This window comes from Pogona vitticeps, chromosome 2 (genome assembly GCF_051106095.1).
Source record: "Pogona vitticeps strain Pit_001003342236 chromosome 2, PviZW2.1, whole genome shotgun sequence".
NCBI lineage: Eukaryota > Metazoa > Chordata > Lepidosauria > Squamata > Agamidae > Pogona > Pogona vitticeps.
Genome location: NC_135784.1, coordinates 210,519,742 through 210,543,551, shown reverse-complemented (window position 1 = coordinate 210,543,551; position 23,810 = coordinate 210,519,742). Strand labels below are relative to the sequence as shown.

The 23,810-nt window shown below is 42.5% G+C and overlaps 2 protein-coding genes across 2 annotated transcripts in view; one reads left to right on the top strand and one right to left on the bottom strand.

Moving 5' to 3' along the window:
- The first annotated feature begins 555 nt into the window (after positions 1–555).
- On the top strand, positions 556–10,715 carry GNG10 (G protein subunit gamma 10). Its single transcript, XM_020791097.3, has 3 exons — positions 556–773; positions 7,419–7,546; positions 8,697–10,715. Exons 1-2 carry the CDS (start codon positions 693–695, stop codon positions 7,542–7,544), a joined length of 207 nt encoding a protein of 68 aa, XP_020646756.1. The 5' UTR covers positions 556–692; the 3' UTR covers positions 7,545–7,546; positions 8,697–10,715.
- Positions 10,716–14,875: 4,160 nt separating this feature from the next.
- Positions 14,876–23,810, bottom strand: part of SHOC1 (shortage in chiasmata 1) — a 51,054-nt gene continuing 42,119 nt past the window's right edge. The window contains 5 exon segments of the mRNA XM_078384083.1: positions 14,876–15,344; positions 17,187–18,117; positions 20,415–20,564; positions 21,631–21,762; positions 22,960–23,053. Of these exon segments, the coding sequence (XP_078240209.1) occupies positions 15,244–15,344; positions 17,187–18,117; positions 20,415–20,564; positions 21,631–21,762; positions 22,960–23,053 (1,408 nt within the window). The 3' untranslated portion in view covers positions 14,876–15,243.

Below are 23,810 nucleotides of genomic sequence, written 5' to 3'. Positions count from 1 at the left end.
ATTTTAATTGTATTTTAATTATTTTATCTTTTGCTGTATTGAATTTTAATTATTGTAAGCCGCCCAGAGACCTCTGGGTAGTTTGGGCGGCATATAAATTGAATAAATAAATAAATAAATAAATAAATAAATAATGTTAAGCCCACGCATGTCCTCATATTCCATTGTAAACCTTTATTTTGAAGACCGAAGCGAATCTTGCCCTCATGAGTAATTTTTTAAAAACCCACCTTCTGTAGTCATCCCCACCCCGATCGGTCTGTCACGTCGAAGGAGTAGCCTGGGAATTGCCGCAAGAACCTACAAGCGAAAAAAGGAAACCAAGACGATGCCCATGCACCGAAACCCAACTGTGTGCATTCACAGAGACCAAGAACCAAACCCCATCGCGAAGGACTCGTTCTTTCGGGAGTCGCCCGAGGTTTGGAAGAGTCCGAGTCGGAGGAAGGGCCTCCCCCTGGCGGGCAGGATCTCTCAGGACTGGCTCGCCGACGACAGAGGGCCGCCTGGGGCGGGAGGCGGGGAACTCGGGCGCGGCTCCCTCCCTCCTTCCCCTTTGCCTCGGGAGAGTGGCTTCGCCTGGACTCCGACGCGTGGCGCTCCCGAGCCGCCCGGCAGAGAAGCGGGAGCGAGAGCGAGAGCGAGCGGCAGGAGGGCCGAGGAGCTGCCCGCGTCCCGCTTGGCCCGGCAGCATGTCTTCCAACTCCAGCCTCAGCACCCTGCAGCGCCTGGTGGAGCAGCTCAAGCTGGAGGCCGGCGTGGAAAGGATCCGGGTAAGGCGGAGCAGCCTCGGCGGCCTCGAAGGCAGGCCAGCGCCTGAGCCCCAGCGGCGGGACCCGGGCTGGTTCCTCCGACCGCCCGGCCGCCGTTGTTTGCCAGCGGTGCCGGGAGGGCAGAGGAAGGGCTCGGCCGCCTCTGGCTCCGCAGCGCCCGGGGCATCACAAGGCGCCCTTTGTCCGCGGCGGGGAGGCGGAAGGCGCGCCCCGTCCCTTGGGTGCCCGGCGGGTCGAAGCCCAGGGGCGCAGTCGTGGGCCCGGGTTTCTGCTTTGCCCGTAATTCCGGCTGCGGAGGCAGCTCCTCGGTTGGCTCTCCCATTATCCACGCAACAGCACGCTTTGCTTGGGGGGGGGGCTAGGCCTTTGGCCCTCTGGGCGAAAGTGGGGTTTGCTTTGGCTACTCTGGCCCTGATCCCGGCCTGCCCTTGGGAAGGGCTTATTGAGCTCTTCTTGTTCGATCCATGTTTTCGTCTCCCGGCGCTGGCCCCGAATAGGCGAGCGGACGGACGGGCGCTCGTGGTTGGCCACTCCTAAATATGAAACCGTGGCTCAGTGGGTCTCTCGATTGTTGATCCTTTGAGGATCTAAGATCCGGTGAATCGAGCGGCTGTCTGTCTTTTATGAACGTTTAAATATTTCGTTTGGGAATAAATATTGGTCGACGTAGTGTGTTGTAATATAGGATAATTAAAAAAAACAACCCCAAAGACGGGATATAAATCAAGTAAAAACTAAATCGTGGCTATCACGTTCCGTCAAATGCTTTTTAACTCAGTGTATTTATACAAAATATGGGCTTATAAATAAACAGCCTGTAATTATAGTCCCCTTTTACCCTTAGGTAACCCATGTGATTGTATAGCCGAAGCTATGACTGCTTCCTATTCCAAATTGGAAGCCTGTACTGTTCAAGAGAATCTGGATATTTCCTTCTGTTTTCTATTCTTGACAGCAGCTGATCTTCAGATTCTCACTAGCTTGCATCTGACTGCCTTTCTCTGGCTGCCTGGGAGATGTTTCTTTGTTTGCAAGGATGAGCAGGACTGTTGCATAGTCCATATGAGCTATGATGACCCTTCCTTTGTCATCCGGAAAGAAATGGCCTTCACCTACATGAACTGGGAGCAAAAAGTCCCTCCTGTATCCAGTAGGAGCTTCTTTTGTTTAATCACCGTTTCTACAGAGTTGTAAAAAGGCAAAGCAGCCTTTCGGAGAAGGGGGTTAGAGCAAGTCTCTCTCCTCCTCTCCCTCCCCCCTCCCTCCCTCTCTGTAATGGCAGTAGTGTTCAGTTGAATGGATGGATGAGCACATTAGTAACACAAAGATTGTTCAAGAAGATTGTTCAGAACAGCCAGCCTGTCCTGAATTTGTTCTCATTATTAGGGCCGTGCCCACAAATACGCCAATAGCATGGCAGCAGAAAGGAGCTGCTACAAATGCATTCTTTGTGCCCCTGAAAATCTGTCTCTGAGATGAAGGGAGGCCTTTGGAATAGTGGGGAGGGGGCTGCAGGAAGAATGGCTTGGCAGAAATCCCTTCCTCCTCCCTTCCACCAGCACAAGCTGGGGGGCAGGGGTCTTGTTGGATCTTATTCTCTATATCTAAATGTGAAGGTTCCTTCCATTTATGGGCACCTAGTTAGGATCCAAGCCAATGCTAATGAGGAGGAGTCTCCTGCTGCCGCTCTTTTTACAAAATTGAACATCTGTCCGCAGAAAGAAACACATCTGTCTCCGTCCATTTAGCCTTGGGCTGTAACATACACAGAATCATCACATGCCTGCTTCCTCAGATATAAGTTTTACTATGTCCAGTGGGATTTATTCCCACTGCATTTTAGGATGCAGCCTCCTGTAGGATCAAATCCATTGTTAGTCCTATGTAGAGGGTCTATTAAAAGTCTACACAGAGTTGATCTCTTTAAAATCAGCGGACTTGCGTTGTTGACTCATAGGCTCCATTTATGACTGAAATTCCTCTTGGTGCAGCTACCAGTGGATTTAGTCCATAGATTTCCATCCCATAGAACACATGTGAAACCAGATTGCATGGCATACCATTATTCCCTCAAGCCCAGAATTCCCCACTGGCTGTGGCTCTTGTGAGATCTCACTCAAGCAGAATGAAATGTATGTCAAACTCATTATCAAGTTTGCCTGTATAGGATGAAGCTATTATTTATTCAAATGCTTTATTTACTTGAAAAACACAGAAGGCAGGGTGTCAGTCCAGCTTTTTAAACAGTCCCATGCATAGGCAACCAGTGCTACAAAGTGGGGTGGTTGGTGGTTGGGGTGGCTTCCTCTCCTGAAGTCTTTAGGGTAAAACATCCTCACCCCTCTTCAGATCAAGAACTGTGTCTACACTAATGAGAGCAGTTCTCCTTTTGATTATGGATTCGATTGGCCTTGTATTAAAAACCTGGCCTAATAGACTCAGATAACTGAGTTCTTAGGAGCCACCCTTGATGGTACATAATTCTTATTTTAATAAGTAATACTGGGAAGTCATTACATGTGGTGTAAAATCATCATCAGTTGTGAATTGGGGTTGTCCCCCTTTTCTAACTGACACGTGTGCTTTCAGTGTTGTTAAATCTGGCAATTTTAAGCATTCCATGTTTCAATAGGAAGACATGCCAGGATGTTGTTATGTGTCATCAGGTCAGAACTGACTTACAGTGATCCTAATAGGGTTTTCAAGGTGAACGAGATATTTAAGGAGTAGTTTTACTAATTCGACTTCCTAGTGTGTTTCCACTGCAGTGCTGGGGGACTGAATCCAGGTCTCTATTACTCTGTTCACTACATCACATTAGGTAGTGACTGTACCACAGGCTGGAGTTTTTAATTCCACAGGTTGGGGTGCATCAGAGAATGATACTCATCACCATCATCATCAGATTGCCGAGCTGGAAGGGGCCCTATTGATCATCGAGTCCAGCCCATCAAGGAGGCACAAGGAGGAATTGAACTCATGAAATGTTCTATAGCAGCCAGCCTGTGCTCTTAGATCCTGGGAAGTAGAAAAATTTTGTCTTATTGCCCCATCATTAGGAAAACTACATTGGGCACTGAAATAAGGTAAGGCCTTCCTTGTGGTGGCACCTGAACTCTGGACTGCCTAGGGGCAACGTCTGTGACATTTTGGCACCACAATAATACCTGCCTGTACCCTCTGAACATTCACGAGTGCCCGGTTGCAGAGATGGGGAGAGTGAGGTCACTGAATGACAACTTTCAAGATCTATCAGCTGTAGGATTGTGGGAGTTTTAGTCTCCCAGAGTAAATTTTTCCCATCTCTAGTTAGTTGTCATCATAATGAACAGGACAACAAGTCAATGAAGCAGTGGATGACTGGCAGCAGTGAGATCTGACTCCTCCTTGTGTTGTTTCTGTTTGAAAGTTGATTTGTTCTCTTTACTTTTTAATGTTTTAATAACTGTTTGTTTACTGTACTTCTCATTGCTTTGATACCATTGTGAACTGCTTTATAATAGGTGGGACATCAACAAAGCTAAGTAAATAACCAAGCTTGTAATGAAGAGGCTCTTTCGACCACACCACAGAGAACAGTGCCAAAAAAGAGATTGTTTTTGTAGGTCTCCTTGATTCAATTGGCACACTTTTTAAATGAAGTCATTGTGTGATAACTTCCATGTTAGAAAGAGTTTGGGAAATCTAGCATGCACAATTTGGAGGGTACTAGACTGAGCATGTGCCACACAATTTTCTGTCACTGTAGCTAATAAAGCTTAGGGAGGAAAAGACTTCTCCTCAGAGAGTTGGCTTGTGGAATGAATAATAAAGTAGATCACCATTCATTGTTGTGACATAAAACCAAGAACCATAAAACCAAGGTCTTGCGTATCTCAGCCTGAATAAAGTGTTGTGTTTGGCAGAGTTGGTGTGAGGAAATCGTTGAATGTGGCCTTAATTTAAAAAAATCCTTCAGCAGATAAAAAAAATGGTTCTGGCAGGAACCTACAGAGAAGACTGAACTACTGTCTCCTTTAATAAACCACCCCTTATTTATTAGTTTACCTCAACTGGCAATTATTGGTTTCAGTACTTTCACTTGGAGACTCTGGTATAACAATAAAAGGTTTCATTTTACTCACAGTTTTTATCTAAAAATAAACATATGTTGTTGAAATGTTAACTTGTTACATTCCTGAGCTTAACTGCTTAATTTACTTCATTATTAACTAACTGGCTGGTTACATTGCTGACAGAACACTTCGCTCCAACTGTTCACTTCTGGCTGCATAACTGTCACACACAAACAGAACCCTGCCTGAAACCTGACTGGCAAATACAGTCAAGTATTTCATTCAATGTCGTATTATTGTTTTGCGGTGTATCTCTCCATTGATACAGTGGTTACTTGGAATTGTTGCTGTGCTTTTGCTTTGTCATATTAACTCATTGGATGTGTTCTCAGCTGCCTTGGGCACTAGTGGTGGAAAAGCGGGATATAAATAAATACATGTTTATTTGTGGAATTACACTGGGCTTTAAGAAGTGAGAAAACTCACTTTTTCTGCATGAAAAATGTTGAGATACATTTCTTTGGCCATGCTGGTTCAGGTATTCTGTTTTTAATTTTCTTCTGGTCCAAAAATCGACCTCTCCTATCTCCGGATGTTCTCTTCCTAAACTACACACTTCAAGCATGTTCTCCTGTGTGATAAGGGACCCAGAGGGGAAACATGGCTTCTTAAGAGGGGCTGTATTTTGGATGGGGTTCAGCAAAGGCTGAAGAGCCAGCCTTTTTGGCTCTTTGCCCCCCCCCAAGGCAATGTCCTGTTTGGCACATTGGCTAACATAAACAAGTAAAAACACCTGGCTTTTAGACAATGATCATAACCTTAGAACACATTTTGATTTTCAGCCAGAAGCTATTATTGCATCTAGCTGTGTTTCTTTAATGCTGTATCATTGCTGAGTCTTCCTCTTCTGGACTTTAGTTCAGATACACAGTTTTTTTTCTACAACGTTTGCAGCGAACGCTTTCTAGGTCAGTCACAGCAAGCATTTCCGTTCTTACAAGCAGTCTCTCCCTACCACTCTTGCCTTGAAAGCTGACATTTCCAGGACAGTCTCTTGCTGTCAGAGGTCAGTGTTAGTGGTTCTCAATTTAAAGCTCATGGAAATAGACTGTGAGAGAGTTTCATCTAAATTCATATCCCAGTAGTACATAGCAATAGAAATCATTTCATTTTGTTGGAAAAAGGGGGAAAGGAGCATAATGTTTCAGTGTGTTCTATACCAGTGGTTCTTAACCTTTGTTACTCAGATGCTTTTGGACTGCAACTCCCAGAAACCCCAGTCAGCACAGCAGGTGGTGAAGGCTTCTGGGAGTTGCAGTCCAAAACTCCTGAGTAACCCAAGGTTAAGAACCAGTGTTCTATACCAGCCATCTGGGAACCATCCCAAATCAAATCTGAACAGCTTTCCTGAATTTCAGATTGAATGTATTCCCCTGTATTTGAACTTGGAATTCCAATTTGGAGCTCATCGGTGATAGAAAATGATAGATTTATTCTCTCCAGAAATAAGGTTTCAATATCACCATACGAGACTGGTGATCAGATCAGATCAGATCAGATCAATTGTAGTCAAACAACAGGAGGACTGCAGGTTACTTCCTCCCTCTCTTAAAAGCTTGAGACCAGCTTCTATGAAAGGAAAGCCTCCCTCCATAGATGCAGTGGTGGGCAGTGACTCCTTGAGGCCATATCTCAGTGCAGCTTTGTACCAGGAGGGAAAAATATTAAATGGCTGCAGTTTGAAATGTGGCAGTAAACTGTTAAATCCAAGAGGATTTAGAGGGCAGCAAGCAAGCCTTTCCCCCCCCCCAATTCATTGAGGAGAGAAGCCCCCAGTTACCATTTACTTCCCAGGTGTTTCCCTAGCATTACTCTTCCTTAAACTTTGCTCACTTATTGTAGAGCCAATCCAAAGTTTCCCAAGGGAAAACCACAATGAAAACCATGGAAATAGGCCAGTATTGACATAGAACAAAGGAAACTTCTTTTTTTCTTTCTCCTTTTCTCTCCCTTTTGCATATCTAAACTTGGAGTTGCGCTGGAATGGTCTTGGGATTACATATTTCCATATATAGATATTAAAAAGTTTTTTTTTTTTGCTTTTACATCTGGTATTTTCTTTTACATATTTTGGGATTCCACTAAAAGGTTGAACTACTATAATCTATTAACGTTTTTCAAAGGACTTTAGTTCATTAACCATTTTGATGCACCCTGTTCACTCTCGCCCGGACTCCCTGGGAACATCGCCCCCCCACTCCCAGCAATCATCTGGTTTGAAATGGCCTGAATGCCCACGGAAGCTGCCCACTACATATATGCTGACTTGGATCTTAAGATCTTCTTCAGTCCCAGATGGAGGGAGGTGTCTTGGTCCCTGGCCATGCTGTCTGGGGCCAGTGGGTGTTGTCAGCTGACAGGAGTCCGCGAAGTTGGAGAAGCAGCCATAGGTTTTCCTGTCTTTGTTTCTGTAGCACATTGGCTCATGCGAAACTAGGATTGCATCAAAGCTTCAGAAATAACAGGTGATGCCTTGCCAGAAATGTCGTGATGGTGTCTTGTGTAATGTCTCCTGTTTTCTGTCATCCAGGTGTCTCAGGCTGCCGCAGAGCTTCAGCAATACTGTATGCAGAACGCTTGCAAAGATGCTTTGCTTGTTGGAGTTCCTGCCGGAAGCAACCCGTTTCGGGAGCCCAGGTCCTGCACATTGCTCTGAAGGCAAGTACAATTCTTGGGGAAAACAGGCCTGAGTCCCTAATATGTGAAGATCTACCTCTGTGACTGTGGCTAGCTGGGTGGATGATGAGGTGAGGTAGTCCCACCCTTTCACGTTCAGGGATGCCATCCCTGAAGGTGATGTGGAAGTGCTACCTGCGGAGTTAGTTGTGACTCAGAAAACAGATCAGCCGCGATACTATGCAAGTACAAGTAGACATGATTCATAGTAGCTGAGGTCATACCAGTGGAAGGAATCAAGTGTATCAGTTCCCCGTGGTGCCCAGGAGCAAATTTCCTTCTAATTTTCCACCAGCATTGAGCGGAAGCCCTGCCCCCACCCCTCAGGCGAAGTTCCAGCTGTGACCAGAACTAAGTGTGTAGCAAGCAACACTAACTGCGGGTATGTGGCACCTATACGGTTCTGTACACCCACAGAACTGTGCAGCTTAGAGGGAACCTTGCCCATGAGTAATTTCTGTCAAGTGTGTGAATGGTCCTCATCCCCTCCTCATGGCAAGGGGAGCCAAACGTTGCACTTGGGAACTTCTGTTATGGCAAGAGCAAAGTGTACTTTCCATCTCTGACACCAAAGAGCCCGGTAGCTTGTCAGGGAGACTACGCGCCAAGGGTATGGAACCTCTTTTAGTTCAAGTGCCAAATTCAGCTTCAAAGAAGCTCTTGGAGAGGGCGCCTGCATTCCAGTGGTAGACAGAACAAAACAGAAAAGAATAGGATCAAGAATACCGGCATATATGAGGCCAGAGTTCTTCTTCACAGTAACTCAGGCTTAGGAGAGGCATTTAAAACTTTCAGAATGGGGGAAATCCATAGAAACAATGATGAAACCACCAACCACGTTGTGACAGAGAAGGGGCTGTGGCCAGCAAGAGAGCCATAAATGGCTGGCTTGTGACGCCACACGAGGACCAGTTCTCGCTCCATGGCCAGGGATGCCCCACCTCGGCTCTAAGCAGTGTAGCGTGCTTGTTTCTGCAGGTGCAGGGACGCCTTGTATCCTATTTCACGCAAGCTCCTTGGAAGAAAGAAATGTTTCTATTGTAATGGTGGAATTTTGGGTGCTGTGATACAATATATAATGATTTCTGAATGGGTGGACATTTTAATCGAGCTTTCCCCTCTCACCTTGCAGGAAAGGTTATCGGAAAGTTTTCTTCAAGTATGAGCAGAATCTCATCAGCCTTCCTTTTTTCAATGGACCTTTTTTCAGTATCCTTCCTTTTGTGTGGCCAAAACTGCATCTTTTGATATTTATTAGTCTGCTTGACCATGTTGGTAACTAATTAGATCTTTTTCTAATACTTGTATACAGCATTTTATAAGGAAAAGGCTTTCCTTTTATAATTGAGTCTGTCTCCTTTCTATACTTACTCTGAGATGTTTACATTTTAGAAAAAATACCAAACAACCTGTTCATTTATTAATGGCTGTGCCTAAATGAGACACTACTAGGTACCTTCTTACCCATCACTTTACATTTAACTGAAGAAGGATTCTCACAGCCAAAATTAAGACAATTTGAGGCTGTACTCTCATGAACGTTTGCCTTAAGTGAACTGAGTTTTTTGAATAAATAAGTGTAAAGTGTTACAGCACTGTCCCATTGGCTAAGGTGGGAGATCTATAAGCATGTACCTAACCCTCCACTTTTGAAACAGAAGATTTCAATTAAAAGTGCTTAACTTTGGCTAGAGCATACCAAATTACGATGTTCATTACGGCACATCTAGTGACTTGCATGTGATCTTTGGAAGCTTTCACAGTGACCCACCTCACATGCTAAAGACCCCAGTTCCATACACTCTTTGCAAGTCTGCCATTTATGTCTTTTACAGGCTGAGGATATGATGGGGAGAAGGTATCTGGGAATGGATTTTTTTTCATGCTGCCATGCCCATGAAACATGGGCTCTCTCCAACCTGTTAAACAGCTGCTGCTGCTGCTGGTGGTGAGATTAGAAGGGCAAAATACAGGAATTTGATCAGAAGGTCAAAATACAGGAATAACTATCTTGTATAGATTTTCCTCTTCCACAAACTCATGTGGGGTCCTACTCACCCTTACACTCCATGAAATCAGTGGCCCCTACTTACTCAACTGGTTGTCATTGGGAATAACAGAGGAGCACACCAACTGGATTCAATTAATTAATTGTGTGCCATGAAGTCAGTTCTGACTTATGGTGACCCTTTTCATGGTTTTCAGAAGTGGTTTACCATTCCCTTCTTCTGAGGGCACCCTCGGACTGGGCAGCTTGCCCAAGGCCATACAGGCAGGCTCTTTTCCCAGTAGGCACAGTGGGGAATCATGGTTCCAGCCTCTGGCTCCACAGCCAGATACTTAACCCATACATACTCTTCAGTTATTCCCCAAGCCAGCCAGCAAGAGAGTGGGAGGCACTATAGTGACATCCAAGCTGATGGGGTGTGAGGAGGATGAGTGAGTGTGTACATTTTCCTAGATGTGGGGAAAGTGTGTGTGTGGCAAAGGAGGAGGTTTTTGTCCTTGAGAGAGAGGGAGGGAGAATGACTGTGTGGGCAGGCATCGTGTGTGTTTGTCCAGGAAAGGGAGGGGAAAGGGATGTCAAGCTTGGCCACACTCGCTGCCAATCCAGGGCCCATCCACCACTGCCATCAGCCATGTCTGTCTCTGATGAGTGCCTCAACCAATCTTTACACTGCCCATTCCTGCTATATGGCAAGACATATTTTCTATATTGAACCCCCCCCCTTGCCCCTTTTCTTGAAACCACTAGGTGAGAATTTATAGAGAGTTACAGCAAAACAGCCTGGATATGTAGCACAGATTAAATTCTTTCTAACTGTTCACAACGGAAGGTCTAGCCTTTTATTTTTTATTGCGCTTTTACAAAAATCTTCTAAAGTGTCTAGATGGTAACTCAGGAAACAGTCATAGAACACTATGTTACACAATACAAACACCAGACGTTCCATAGGTCAGATCTTTTAAAGTCTGCAGTGTTATTGGAACCTATTATATCTGTTTCGGGGTGGGGTGCCTTTGTTTTTTTGTTTGTTTAAGGAGTACTTTTACACACACTGTTTACTTTGTAAAAAAATACTCCGTTTATGCACCGTTGTTTGTATTAATATATTAGAAGCTTAAGGAAAATAAATCTTTCTTTCCCTAATTTACTTGGACTGCTTTGTTAATGGTGTGAAAAAAGGAAGCACAGTTTGAGAATAAATGGAAACATCTTTGGGGAGGGTTGCAAGAGGTACTTCTGAAAGCCCTCTGGAGATCTTCCCTGGATCCAGTGGTTTTGCACAACCACCACATGATTGCTAACATCTTTCCGACCGAAGCAGTGGAGTGATAACCAGTCAACTTCAGATCTGCTTGGATGAAACAGATTGTTTTTATACCTATTTGAGTATGGCTTCAGGCCTGCATTTAGCAGCAAAACTGCTTTGATGGAAGAACTTACTGGGATAAATGCAAAGAGCACTCTTTTCTTTGGGGCCTCGCAGGGGTTTTTGACATCATCAGCCATGGAGTAGTTCTGTGAGATGGGAGACAGTGATGACAGTGGTTCTGCTTCTTCCTGTGAAACTACCTCTAGAGTAGCACTGAGGAGATAGCTGCCTGACCACACAATAAACCACGAGGTGCTGTATGATGCCACTGTTAAGAGCTGTTGAGAAGCCTGAAGTGAGGCACCACCAATATATGGATGAAACCTAATTCCCACCTACATATTCTGTCAGAATCTGAGGAAACAGTTACAGATACTGGGCCAGTGTGTAGAAACTGTGACAGATGAGGGCCAGTGAACTGAGGCTAAATCCTTTCAGGACAACAGTGCTGTTTGTTAGCACTTCACATGTTTGGGAGGTGGAGGCCTGGATGAAATAAAGCTTTCCCTGGATAAGGAATTTGGAGGAGCTTCTTATTCCAGCACTTGAGGCAAAACTATCTTGTATGCCATGTTAAGCCAGAATTCTTCAACATTGAAAATAAACTTGCCATAAGTCTTCTCCTCAGCCTCATGGAAGGAAGAGGGTGGAATGATCACCACATAGTGTTGAATGTGTTCAGCATTATGTATGAATGCAGCAGGGGAGGAACACAGATTTCTAAAAAGTGAACCATGTTTTGCTTTCTCAGTGCCTCAGGATGTTCTCTCTTCTGGAAAAACTTTCTAGAAGTATTTTCTAAAAACACAGTAATGTTTTGTGGGTTTGGGGAAACATGACTTGCAGCTGGAATAAGGCAGTTTTGCTTTTGTTATTCCTTCTTGAGAAAAAGCTACAATAGATGTTTTGAGGTTGAGTCCAAATGAGAAGTGTTACATTGAAAAGCCCTGAAAGGCTTGTTAAAGTTGGCTACACATTTTAAAATGAACCTACCACAGGCTATTTTCTGTATTTTCAGATGATTGGCCTTAATGTATAGGATTGAAATACATAGACAATAAAGGCTAAATAAAGGAAATGGAAAAGAAGTATTTGTGAAGCTTGTATAAAACCTGGGGGGGCGGGGAAGCTGACATGTCTTCCCAACCTCAGGCTGGTTATGATTACAGTCTGTACATTTATATTGCTTTGACATACACGATTCCTGAGATAGGAATTTAGGAAACATTTCTTAAGAGTGCTGCCAGATCTGTGGCAATGGAAATTTGTTAGGCCAGAGACCACAAAAATGCATCAAAAATAGTGACTGTTCCACCCTTGATGTTCCACACTTCACTTTCAAATCCATGCTATTTTAGGATTATGTTCCTCCTCCCCATTGTTGTATATTCTATCCACATTTTTTAAAAAAGCCATCACGGACAACAGAATTCTCAGTGAATGTTTTAATTAATTGCAGACCAGTTACTGGTGGTTTAGGCTAGTGGTCCCCAACCTTTTCTGAACTGTGGACTGGTTTCGGGGGCGGGGTCTGTGCACGAGGGCGGAGCACCACCATGCTTGCAGGAGGGCAGGGCACCCTTGTGGGGGGCGGGGCACACCTGCACCCATGCACAGGTGGGCAGGGTGCACTCATGGGTCGGTGGGACACGCTTCTGTGTACACAGGTGGGCAGGGCACCCATGCATGCAGGTGGGCGGGCCGTGTGTGGGGGTAGGCATGCATGAGGGAAGTGCCTGCAGGGTGGGTGGGTGGGAGGTCTGTCTCTGCAGCCTGGTCCTTCCAAGGCCACAGACCAGCACCGGGCCATAGACCGGGGGTTGGGGACCCCTGGTTTAGACCATACAGAAAGCCTCCCTAAAACACACCTGAATAGCAAGTTATTTCAGCATTTTATCTTTCTGGTCTTAATAAGCCTCCCCATTGATCTATTTCCCTGTGTAGGCTTTGTAATCAATCTACACCTGTGGTCCCCAACCTTGGGCCTCCAGATGTTCTTGGACTACAGCTCCCAGACTACAACCACCACCTCTGCTAGCCAGGATTTCTGGGAGTTGAAGTCCAAGAACATCTGGAGGCCCAAGGTTGGGGACCACTGATCTACACGACATTTCATTGAGGATACAGGAAAAGTTTCCTGCTTTTATTGGGGATGCTTCATTTGCTTCTTTTATATATGCCCATAATAATAACAATAGATGCAAGAAACCAGTCCTGGTGTGCTTTTAGTGCTACTATTTCTTGAACATCTTAAAGGTTGCATAAATTTTTAACAGGGATGGTGTGTTACATTGCACTCAAGTTGCTACAGGGGACATGGGTTCTGACTGAGCACAATGTAGATATTACTGCATTTCTAGTAAGATTGATGATGCAAAATTTAGCAGTTTCTTTCCTGAAGCAGTACAGTTTTGGACTGGATTATTAATTGTTCATTAAGAGTGATCTTTCTTGATTTCTAGAAACCTGTGTTTTAAAAAGGCAGGTCTTTCCAAGCTAAAATGCAATCACAGATTGTGACTATGAAATGTCAATATTGTTACAGGCTGTTTTGATGTCTGACAGAGCTCTATGTGTATGGTTTTTTAAAAATGTATTTGACATTTTCGAAGACAATCTATAATCATCATTGTGGCACCTGCCCAGGTCATGAATATTAATATGCTATCTCCATGGACCCATGAGAATGCTGGAGAGGTGGGCTCATGACATATAAGAGTCTCTGCAGGGGGAGGAGAAAGTTAGAATAGAGATCAGGATTTTAAAGTGGAGGATTGGGTGGTTTTGGAGTTTGGGGTGGAGAGAGAGAGAAAGGTTGAGAGTGGATTAAATTGGGTGTTTTTGTTAAGAGACACAGATTGTAACTTCATCACCTGTAATAATAAACACCTTCTATTTGGTTCTATTTAAAATGACACATTGCCTGGACCTCTATTATTAATAATACATAATGTTGATGTAATCAACTGGTGGCAGCAACACGACATGTAGCTTGTGCCCTTTGTTTGGTGAAACAACCAAAGGACAGGCAGGAACACGACAATAATCATCATCTTAGAGCTAAAGAGCTGGAAGGGATCCTATAGCATAGAATGTGGAGTCCAACCATACTTTGTAACCCTCTTGCATTTTCCCTTCAGTATCTAAATACAGAGGGGAAGCAGTTGTATATCAACCAGGCTTCTGCTCATTCTTGTTCCCTTTTATTAGTCTTCACATCCTTGAGAGAAATGGGGAGATCTCCATAGTCCACATTCCACAGGTTTTTAAACACCCCCTGATGGGTAAAAAAAAATAAACACTCTCCCCTGCACAATGACCAAGGTTTTGACTACAAGAGGAACCATAAGAATGGAATCATCATCACATGCCCTCTTCCCCCCCCCCAAGACTTTTTGCTAGCCAAGATGCAGGATCCATTGCAAAGGAAAAGCTTTGCTCTAACACACTGCAGGGTTAGCCCACTGATGGTGGCCACCAGTCCCTTGTTTGGTCTTGCTCTTTTGGATTCTTTCATGACTGATACACGTAGTGCCTCTGGGGCAAGGACGACGGAAATTCTAACTACAGAGTTGAAAATACAGACCCTTTCATAATGATAGTATGGAATAATGATAAGGAGACTATATAGAGCCTCGTGGCGCAGTGGTTAAAACGCTGTACTGCAGCTAAAACTGTGCTCACGACCTGGGGTTCAAATCCCAGGTAGCCGGCTCAAGGTTGACTCAGCCTTCCATGCTTCCAAGGTCGGTAAAATGAGTACCCAGCTTGCTGGGGGGGGGATGTGTAGCCTGTATAATTAAATTGTAAACCACCCGGAGAATGCTTGTAGCACTATGGGGCGGTATATAAGTCCAATAAAATAAATAAATAAATAAATAATTAGATGGATACCTAATGTGTTGAAGCGTGATGAACTAGGACTAAGGGGGCCTGGGTTGCAATCCCTGCTCAGCCATGGAAACTCATTGGGGGTGTGGAACTGGTAAAACCACTCTTTGAGCATCTAACTTACCTTGAAAGCCCTATTAGGCTATAAAATTCCAACTTTTTATAGCACATAACAACAATCAATAGGAACGGTTTATTTTAATCTGATCATTGTATTCAAACACATATATTTTTCTAAAATCTCAAGAAGCCTAAGCATGAATAAGCATTGAATAACAGCATATACAGTACTTTGTTTTCTTTTAATGCATAAGAATAAGTGACTATAAGATTAAAATGATTATGAAATTAATTTAAAACTGTTGTCATGGAAATACATTAGATTTAGATATTTGGAAGCCTGTGTTTCCTTTAAAAGAATTTGAGACGTGTTTGACCATCACTTCTCCCAGGATCTTTTTCAAATGTTAAACGGCGTTTTTTAAGCTGTGGTATCTGAATGAATTCTAAACATGGAAAAGGAAAACAAATGTAGAAATTAACTGTCATATATTAAACATTTTATGATTATGCATATTTGACTCATTAATTCTTCCTATTAATGAGAAAAAATAAGCCTGCTTATATATTGAAGGGTGAGATCTCATCAAAGCAAAGCACAAATTTCAATATCAAAGTATTTAATATCTACTTAACTCTCCTATTTGATTCACTGAAGTGCTTAATATTGGCTAGATTATTTTCTACATGGCCATTTTAAGAAAGAAGGTGATTCCCACCCAAAGCAATTGAATATTTAAATATATGTGAACTTAAAATTGAGATAAAGTTACAACCCTTCAACTATCAAATGCTCCCTTTTTGAACCATGTGCTGTATTAGGCTTTAACACTGATATTTCTCATTTTGAGTTATATCTGCCTCTGGTTCTGAATTCCAATGGCCCCTTAATGAGAGTACTTGTCATAAAAAGTGTGGTATTTTCCACTTATTGCACAGATAATTAATTCCTGGCTATTCCTGAGATCTTATGTCTTCAATGAGATTTTAGCATTGTAAATCCAAAGATCAATCTACAAGCAAACTACATCTACAGCAAATCTTGTACAAATATGGTTGATATTCAGAAAGGGACAGCAACATTTTAATTATACCGATGTGTTTTTTTTGTCACAATCCTTGAAATGGGTATTTATGAGAAAAATAACTTAAAAGATTAAATCTCACACTGAACGACAGTTGTCAAAAATTTGAAATCTCTCACCTATGGCCGGTATCGAGATTATGGATTTTTATACCTTAATATGTATGAATCAGCTTGCCAGTGCCATCATAGATAAGTTTATGTTATGAATGCAGGTTAGGGAGTGATCACTGTATTTATTTTACACATACATTAAAACTGTAATGTAATTGAGAAGTTGTTTTTTTTCTGCACCCACTTCTCTGTGACTTCATAGTTTACTACTCCCCCCTTGCTTTGCATCCATTCTCTCTCTTGCTCTGTCTGTCCATTTATCTCTCTGCCACTTTCAGAATCTTTTATACATCTGATGAAGTGGGACTTGTTTTTTGAAAACTTGTGTGTTAATTTGAAAGTGTATGTGTTCTTGGAAGCTAAAGCTGATACAATCTCTGGTTGTTCTAAAAACAACTGAGTGGTACATTTTGCTGTTATGTATCACAAGTCATCCATGAAACTACAGAGTCATCTCTAATCCGTGAGGGATAGATGGCAACATTATTTACAACTCTGGTATATCATTCCCCAAGATTTGACAATACTGTATGACCAATGTAACACTTTTCAGTTAACCTTTCCCTGCTTAGTTGCAGCTTGCTTCGCCACCTGGTAGTATCTGAAGCAGCAAAGCTAGGCATGAAACTAACAGCTGGTATTAGAAGGTAGACAAAACCCAGTTCTGCACCCCACAGGAATGGCACATAGGGCTTACATGCCCCCATTTTTAAAATGGGCAGCTCACCCATTCGCACATATCTGCATGATTTAGAACAACTATCATCTCTGCACTAAAAGATCCTGTGATATCCAGCTAAAGCCTAAAGTTGTCTAATTGTTTGTCTCTTATATGGTCTAAGATGTCAGACAGGGCTGTGAATATTGGAAGGCTAAAGGGATATAGAAAATAAGTACAATATTTTTGAATTTTTTCGAAAATTATTTACAAATTGAACGTACTGTATATGAAAATATTTTCCAACAAAACCTATTAACAAAGTACTGGACTCAGAGACAGAGCGATTAAAGCACTGCATACATTTAAGGAATTCCTGGCATGTAATCTTAACAATTTTGCCATTTAAAAAAAAGCAGATGCAACATTTTAACATACCTGCTGGGGCATCTTGCTCCCTTGGCTTAGATGGTAATAAACTGAGCCCTTTCTTTCCTGTATATTCTCCAGTTGTTCGAAAGTCCAGGTTAAAAAATATGTCTGGATTGGAGGCTGCTCCACAGAAATTTGGAGCACAAGAATATGAATCCCTTGCTTGTGTGAATAAGTGGCCATCCCTAAAGCTCTCCTCAAATTGAAATTCTGGACTGCCAGGTGTTCTCCTGCCAAATTCTCCTAGAAAACTGCTAGAGCACTGCTGGTATGGAACATCTTTATTGGAAACAAAGTACCACGGCTGTTTGAAATCCAGGTCAGAGTCACATTGCTTTTTCACTCCATGAACATCTTTAGCAGCTTGACGAACAGCGTTCTTTAAGAAGACCGGCATTCGTAAGTTTTGGCCTGTTGCTGCCTTTGAAAGGCACATTCTGCTTTGTCCACACTTTTCAAGGTAAGTATTACTGCCATTTTGGTCATACCCTAACTGTGGCATTGGGGCTCCGCAGCAGATACTGATAGGTGTGTCAATACTGTTCTGTGTTAATGACAAATGTACTCTTCTTCCTGTTTCCATTGTTTTTGGAAATGAGAGGTGATGTTGTCTATCTACTTTGTTATTATCCTGAAAGGATGAAATGCCTCCTTCATAGACTACTGAAGGTCCCATTAAGTTGGGACTTGCAGTACAGGATATATTTTGGCTGTAACTTGGGGAACAGCATTTGCTGTTACGCAGTTTAGGAAAGCATTGTGAATACTCAGTAAAGGGACTGGATTCTTGAAAACTGGATAAAAAATCCTCAGGAAAAGGAACTTGAGAACCAGAAGTGGCAGACCTGATGTTTTCTTGCAGTGGCACCATGTCATTCATAGATGTCGATTCAGATGGAGGTTTTAGGGTGTATAACGATGTGATGTCATTAAAGTGCTGGAATCGAAGAAACAAATACAGATACAGACTTTGCAAATCTTGAAAGACATATAGCTGTGTTGTGTGTTTATATATTGAGCTGTGAAATAGAAACATGCAGCCCTAAAGGACAACAGCCAATATGCCAACTTGGATGTGCATGAAAATGCCATCTGCACCTAATTTATTAAGGTTTTTGTTAAAAAAAACCTCTTGTAATCTCAAGAACATACTGCAGAGACTACAACTTGTTCAGAATTCGGGGGCCAGATTAATAACTGGGGTGAAGAATTTTCAGCACATCTCCCCCCTTCTGGCCACCCTTCATTGACTACCTGTTCATTTCTGCATGGACTTCAAGGTTATGATTATAACATTCAAAGCCCTAAACGGTTTAGGACCGCGGTATCTAGCAGAACACCTGCTCCCAGCCAGATCTGTCCATAATACCCATTCTTCACAGGCAGGGTGGTTGAGGGCCTGGCCCCGAAGGAGGCCCAGAGGGAAAGAACAAGAAGCCGGGCCTTCTCAGCGTCCCCCCCCCCCGCCTGTGGAACAATCTGCCCATGAAGATACGCCTGGCACCCTCATTGGAAGGGTTTAAACAAGCATTGAAAACTTGGCTCTTCCATCAGGCTTTCCCTGAGCATTAAGTTGCTAATATCTTTGCTTCCCTTTTATCATCCTTTTTGCCATCCTTTCATCATCCTTTCTACCATCTTTATAGCCATCTGTTTTAATTTATCCTACTAGTTATTGCATCTGTTGAATGTTTGTATTATTTTATTCTTATTGTGTTTTAATATTGTGTTGTTTGTCTTGTTGTTGTTAGCCACCCAGAGTGGCCTGGCTGCCAGATGGTGCGGGGTATAAATCTAATAGATCAATTTATACTGCTTTGCCAGAGCATTAAGATCTCGGCCTCCTTTTTACCATCCTTTTTGCCATCCTCTCTATCACCCCTTTTAACCACCTTCACTACCATCTGTTTTAGTTTACCTTATTTGGTTATGTATTAATTTATTTTTATCATGTTTTAATATCGTTGCTGATATTGTTGTTAGCTGCCTAGAGTGGCCTGGTTGCCAGACGGTGTGGAATATAAATTCAACAAACAAACAAACAAACAAACAAACAAACAAGGAAACCAACCAACCAACCAACCAACCAACCAACCAACCAACCAACCAACCAACCAACATTACGCTGGCCTTTGCCAATGTTTTTAATTTCCTTTCTCCTTACACCCTACAGTTCTCTCTGCCCCCTCCATTTTTAGTCCTCCTGAAAAAGTTTTGGGAGATATGTGTGTCTCTGTGTGTGTGTGTGTGTGTGTGTGTGTGTGTGTGTGTGTGTGTGTGTGTGTGTGTGTGGTGTGTGTGTGTGTGTGTGTGTGTGTGTGTGTGTGTGTGTGTGTGTGTGTGTGTGTGAGAGAGAGAGAGAGAGAGAGAGAGAGAGAAGTGGTTGGCAAACAAATGCTTAGGATATTTAGAACATTTTGCTGTTGCACTAAGTCATTTTGGTACTTTTACAGGATTTCATGATGTGTTTGGAAGCAGTCACTTTAGCAAATGCAACAAAACACCATCAGTTAAAATGTGCACATGGAGGAGAAAAGAGCAGACGTCCTTCTCAATATCACAGAGGTACTACAGAGATTATTGTAGTGTCATCTCCCTGCTGGAACGCATTTTCATAATTAACCATATAATATATGCCTATATTCTTGCTGTGGTTCTCTTGATATGCCACCTTTTATAAACAGGATTGCAATAAATATACAGTGGTTGCAGCCTCTCCTTTTTGTTTGGCAATACAGCTTTTTAGAACTACACTGCTACTATCCACTCTCTTTGCCATTATATATACAAATGCACTCAGCTACTCTTTTACTGAAAATTAATAGTAATGTTTTTTTAATCTACAGATAGGGCTACTATTACATTATAAGAAAAATAAATATACCCTCAGGAACTATTCTGGCCTCCCTTGTATGTCAAAACAAATTGAATTATTCAGCTAGAATCCTGTTGGCCTTTTACATGTCTGCAAGTGAAAATCTGGAAGTCATGGTGGCTAACTGAAGCTAATTAACAAGGTGACAGTTGCATACCTAGTTCCGCTACTCAGCCTACAACTAGATACATGAGTGGCATGTCAGTGATTTGCTTCAATTAGCAGCCATAATTTCCACATTTTCGCTTGCAGACATATAAAAACTTAACAGGATCCTGGCCAATGTATGAGTGATACACATATACCTGGACACAGACACACACTGTACGTATGACATGCTAAAACCTGGTACACCCGACCTTTAAAACCTTTTCTGGCACTTCAGGCAAAAGATTCTGAAGCTGATCAAAAGCTGCTGACAGAAGCCACTCCAGTGAAGAACTTTTCCTTAGCATGACTTGAGCCACTAGAGGGTTCATACAGGGAAATGTAAGCAAGCATTTCTCTGCCTGGAAGGGAAAGTAAGGGGGGAAAAGCATTAGCTTTCTTCGATTTTCCAAGTAAATTACGGCAAGTTATCTTTATTTTGTTTTGACTTCAAAAGCCAATAGCTTCCAAGCAACTTCTTAAAATATGTTTTTTTAAAGATTATATCTAGTTGTTGCAAAGTAGTTAAACTGAAAATGATTAATAGGACAAGAAGGGCTGCAAATATTCCTTCGCAGCCAGTAGACCAAGATGCCCAGAGCATCTGTTGATAGGGAAATTACTGAGAGCACTTGCAACTTGGCATTTGGATATCTGTTTGCATGTTCGCGGTTTTGGAATACTAGCTTAGGCACCTTCACAAAATAGCTGACACGGGACTGTGCCCACTTCCAGTATTCAGACCTCATAAAGATCATCCATTTAACAGGAAGGAAAATTGTCAAGACTGTAAGATGCACAAGAGCTATAAAGATATCTGCGTTGGGCAGATGTGGAGTCCCATCTCCAAACACAACTCATTTCATTCTGTCTTTTGCTCCAACAGACTAGCCATTCTCCAGAGGGCAAACCAGTTTATTTTCCCAAACTACCACTAAATAAATTGGTTTGAAACTAATTTATAGTAAGATCACTCCCAAATCCACCCCCCCTATCAGTGTCCATTTGATTACTTTTCAATGAACTCATTTCCAGTCTGCAAATCTATCTCCTTCCTTCCTTCCTTCCTTCCTTCCCTCCCTCCCTCCCTCTGCTAACCAATAGAATATACTTCCCAGAAGGGACTCAAATGAAAAACTTGATTCCTTCTTTCATGCCTGTCCTTCTCACATTGAAGTTGCAAGCAACAAACAACAATTAATCAGTTGCTCTTCTTCTGATCTGCTTCTCCAGTAAAATCGGAGTCTCAATTTTTAATTGCTTTTCCTGGAGAATATCCCAGGAAGAGACAGGGCAGTCTGTGTCTTTTCCTGGTAGTGCCTCTTAAAAGAGCTCCCTTTGGATTGCAGTAATTCCCACTTTGTTACAGGCTCTACACATGAAAAATATTATACCCAGGAACTGATAAATTGTTTAACATGAACAGACCTCTGATGGCAAGACAGAAAGCCAGGATTTGTCTAGCCATTCCTGGGGATGTCTTTTTGATATCAGCAGAGTATGGTCAGCAATCTGTCGAACCAAGAGTGCTGTTTCTTCGAGTCCTGGTGTAAGAACCACCTAAAATATTGTTTCTTTGTCAGTTTAAAACATAGGCAATACAATAAGGGTAAACACAATGAGGATGTAGCAAGGCACAGAAAGGAACCAACCAATCAAAATATTTTTGAGGGTAAAAAGGGAAAACACAGGAGAAGAGGCCCACCCCAAAACAATCTCAACAATAGAGAAGACAGACCTACAAAATGTACAGTGAACTTCTAGCACTGGCCAGGTTTGCTGACCTCTAGTGGCGAGACAGCATTTACTTCTGTTCAAACAGAAGTGCGTATCTTTTCAGATGCAGAATAGCAGACAAAGTATTAGTCTGTATCCACGCAACATAACAGTGATCTGAACACATCTATGATGCAAGAAAGCCCCATCAGCACAAGCAATATACAAGTAAAAAAAGGAAAAGCTTGGTTTACGCTAAATAAAATCATTGGGTTGAGGTGGCGGATGTGTGTAGTTCTGCAGTTGTTGTCAGGCTGCGTCTCCCACCATCCCTTACCATTGGCTATGCTAATTGATGAATGAAGTTGCAAGTCAACTACATCTGGGGGGGCAAAATGTTCCCCGCCACTGTATTTACTGATTGTACCAGTATTTCTACAACATTCCTGCATATCTGGGCATGTAGGAATGTCATAGGTGTAAGACAAGGAAATCTGCCCTGATTCCAGTTAATTACTTACAAGATTAAGAAATGTGATCCTTCAGGGATAAAATGTGCTCAGTCCAAGCATTTGCCTCCCAAAATGGGTCCATGACATGGTTAAGGGATGGGAAACTTAACAGATAAGGAGGAATTCTTTCATGGATTCTATTTGACCACCATATCAGATCTCTTCTATATTTTATGTACCACTGAGTCCATTCCAGCTTGTATCAAACCTAATAACCCTATCCAAAGTATGTGAGGCATTTAAGGAGTTGTTTTAACAATGCCCCCAACCACCATCAAGTGAGCTTCCAGGGCCAAGCAGGGATTTGAAAGCATATCTCTTGAGTCCTAGACCAATACACCACACTACACTGGTTCTCAATCAGCTCTCTTACACCTTTTGAAATCCGTCAGATCAGCTATTTGAATCTAACCTGTTTCGTGACTTTTGTCAGAACAGATGAACAATCAGATCTTTTGCTAATGAGAGAGTAGCTTTATCAATGAAACTTGGTAATATATGTTAACAAATGTCTTTTACAACAAATTACCTTCACATCAAAATCTTCCGTCTTCTGAGCGAATGATACTAAGGCTGCGTAAATCAATGCCAGATGATGCAGAGTCTTTGCAGCTAGGCTATACCTTTAAAAAATCATTTTTTTAAAAAAAAAATTACATTCAGTATTTGCATTCATAATCCTAAAATAAACAAACAAAATCCCACAACACTGAATGTTAAGAATTCTCTTTACTTATTTACATTTTCAGTAAAAGAACAAAACAAAAAAGCAGCAGCAGTGTCTGAAGGAATGCTGGCTGAAGGAGGACAGACACTGAATTCATACAGCCTTGATTATTTTTAGGTTTATTTGACACATTTTGCCTGCAATACTATGCAGATTTTTCTGGGTGCTAAATCCCACTGAATTTAGTAGACATTTCTAAATGGACCTATGGTAAACAAATGTCTCCCACACCCATCCTTCCCAGTCCAATGAGAACTAACATATTTTCTCACTGCAACCCACCTCCAAACAACAAGAATAATAATTGCATGCCGTCAAGTACATTCCAGTTTAGGGTGATCCTTTCCAGGTTAGGTAGAGAATACATAGAAGTAGTTTATCATCCCCTTCTTCTGGGGGCACCCTAGGACTGTGCACTTTGCCCAAGACCACATAGGCTGGGTCTGTTCACAGGAGGCATGGGTGGGGGGATCAAACTCCCAACCTCTGGCTGTGCAGTCAGAGACTTAACCTCCTGAGCTATCCAGCCACCATGCTTTCCCTTAGATCTTAACAAATAAAAGGGCTAGGGAAGAGAGGGGCAACCTGTGACCCTCCAGATGGTGTAGGATTGCTATTCTCCATCTTAGCATCTGTCCCATTAGCTAACTCCA

What these genes read in the sequence shown, in the direction of transcription:
- GNG10 (XM_020791097.3), top strand. Translation starts at nt 693, where the DNA reads ATGTCTTCCAACTCCAGCCTCAGCACCCTGCAGCGCCTGGTGGAGCAG. An exon ending in CCGGCGTGGAAAGGATCCGG is followed by an intron (nt 774 to 7,418) that starts GTAAGGCGGAGC and finishes TCTGTCATCCAG; the next exon opens with GTGTCTCAGGCTGCCGCAGA.